The sequence below is a fragment of the Fulmarus glacialis genome, unplaced genomic scaffold, assembly GCF_000690835.1.
Source record: "Fulmarus glacialis isolate BGI_N327 unplaced genomic scaffold, ASM69083v1 scaffold33783, whole genome shotgun sequence".
NCBI classification, from domain to species: Eukaryota; Metazoa; Chordata; class Aves; order Procellariiformes; family Procellariidae; genus Fulmarus; species Fulmarus glacialis.
The window spans coordinates 1-1,720 of record NW_009202883.1 but is presented as its reverse complement, the minus strand read 5'-3'; the positions used below and the strand labels follow the sequence as shown (position 1 = coordinate 1,720).

The window sequence follows — 1,720 nt, the reverse complement described above, 5'->3', positions numbered from 1 at the left end:
GCCCCGGACACACCGCACAACGGCCAGCTCGGGAGGAAATTGTTTTAGAAAACACTTGGGGAGCAACGCGTCCCACACAGCCACGTCAAATCTAACTGTCATCGGCGAGCGGTTATCTCTGCTTTACAAAATTGATGTCTTTGATTAAAATACACCCGGAGCCCCTTTTCCTTCAAATTTTTTAATCCACCCTTGATGAAGTAGGAAGGAGGGTGCTCCCCGTGTATGACCCATCGTCACCGAAGCAAACGAGACCAGTTGTTTCAGAGGACCTGAAATGCGGAGACTTACCCTGACGAGGTCATGAAGGAAGGTTTTCACGCTGTCTGCCATCTTGACTCCAGCATCACCTCTGGTTCCGAAACTATCAACTACAGGGAGAGGGGAAAAGCCGAACCCAAACCTCTCTCATCCTGGAGAGATGGGAAACGGATAGAGCCTGCGAAGAGAGAAAACACGGGACCACGGCAGCATCGTTAACAGCATTGGTCTGAGTGGGGTAATTACAAGCTAAATCACACCCCGCTGATTTTCCACAGGCTTCCCTGCGCTCGCTGGCTTCCCATCGGGCAACCGCCCTCGAACACACGGCCAGAGAAAGGACCCGTCCTGTTAATTCCACGGTATCTCCTGTTAACAAACTCGGGGTTTCAGGAACAGCAGAGCCTGTATTTCTAGGCAGCAAAACATCTCTCCGAACAACTTGCTGTGCCGCTCATTTTTGGAAAAGAAAAGCCGGCAGAGCCAGCCCAGAGAGGTGTGAAAACATCTTTGCTAAATCCAACGTTAATTTAACACTTTACAGCTCCGCGCCTCCTCTTCCTCGCGCGCCAGGGAAGAAACTCGAGGTCTACAATTAGGAGCCTGACAAAATGAGGGCTGCTCTTGAGCTGTCCCATAAGCTTTTGCCCAAAGCAGTAATTACTCCAAACAGCCCTTTGCCAAAAATGTTGTGCTGAGTCTTCTGCTTCTTGTGAAGCGCCACAGAAATACAGACAGCGTCTGAATTAAGAAAAAAAAAATAACAAATCACCAGCTAATAAAACTCGTGGAGCTTTTCCACCAGGATTCAAACCGCTTTTTCTCCTAGGCAGGAGCTACCGGCAGCTCTGGAGCAGGCTGGTGTCGCGAGCCCCAACATGTTGCTCTGTAACACGCAGCGCAGGATACAAACAATTAAAAATAATTAAAAAAAAAATTCATTTTGATTATTCCGAGACAAAACCTGCCAGGGTTTGAACAGCGCCTCTGCGAAGCAGCGAACACCAGTTCGGATAAAACTGCGGAAGCAGAACTGGCCTCCAGCTTTATTGACATCAGGTTAATCACAGGCACCTTCACCCTAAAATCAAGCTTTCGAAGCGGACACGCTCGGCGTCGGGGTCTTTTCGCTTTAGCCAGGTGTCCGAGGCATCCACGGTCCGGGTCACGCTGGCAGAGCCGCGGCAGAAACAAAAGGCAGAAACGAGCGTTTTCTTTGTTCCAGGCGACCGTGCCTCGCCACCCTTTGGGCTCGGAAACGTACGTGTTAAATACGGCGAGACCCGACTGCTGTACGGTCCTGGCTTCTGCAGAAAGCCCTGCCTGATTTATTTTTACCTAGGGGTATTCCTGGGTAACTGGGGGGCACCCCAGGGTTGAGGGTCACTGTGCAAGGGGGGGATCCTCATAGCACCCAGAGGTGCCCAGGATGGGGAGCCTAGGCCTGCCCCACAGTTAT

At 51.0% G+C, this 1,720-nt stretch overlaps 1 protein-coding gene across 1 annotated transcript in view; it reads right to left on the bottom strand.

Moving 5' to 3' along the window:
* The window catches only part of EI24 (etoposide induced 2.4), a gene marked incomplete at its 3' end in the record, with an annotated part of 5,751 nt that extends 5,308 nt beyond the window's left edge, over positions 1–443 (bottom strand). Inside the window, exon 1 of the mRNA XM_009574458.1 lies at positions 292–443. Coding sequence (XP_009572753.1) covers positions 292–333 — 42 coding nt within the window. The remainder of the gene's footprint in view (positions 1–291) is intronic.
* Positions 444–1,720: the final 1,277 nt, after the last annotated feature.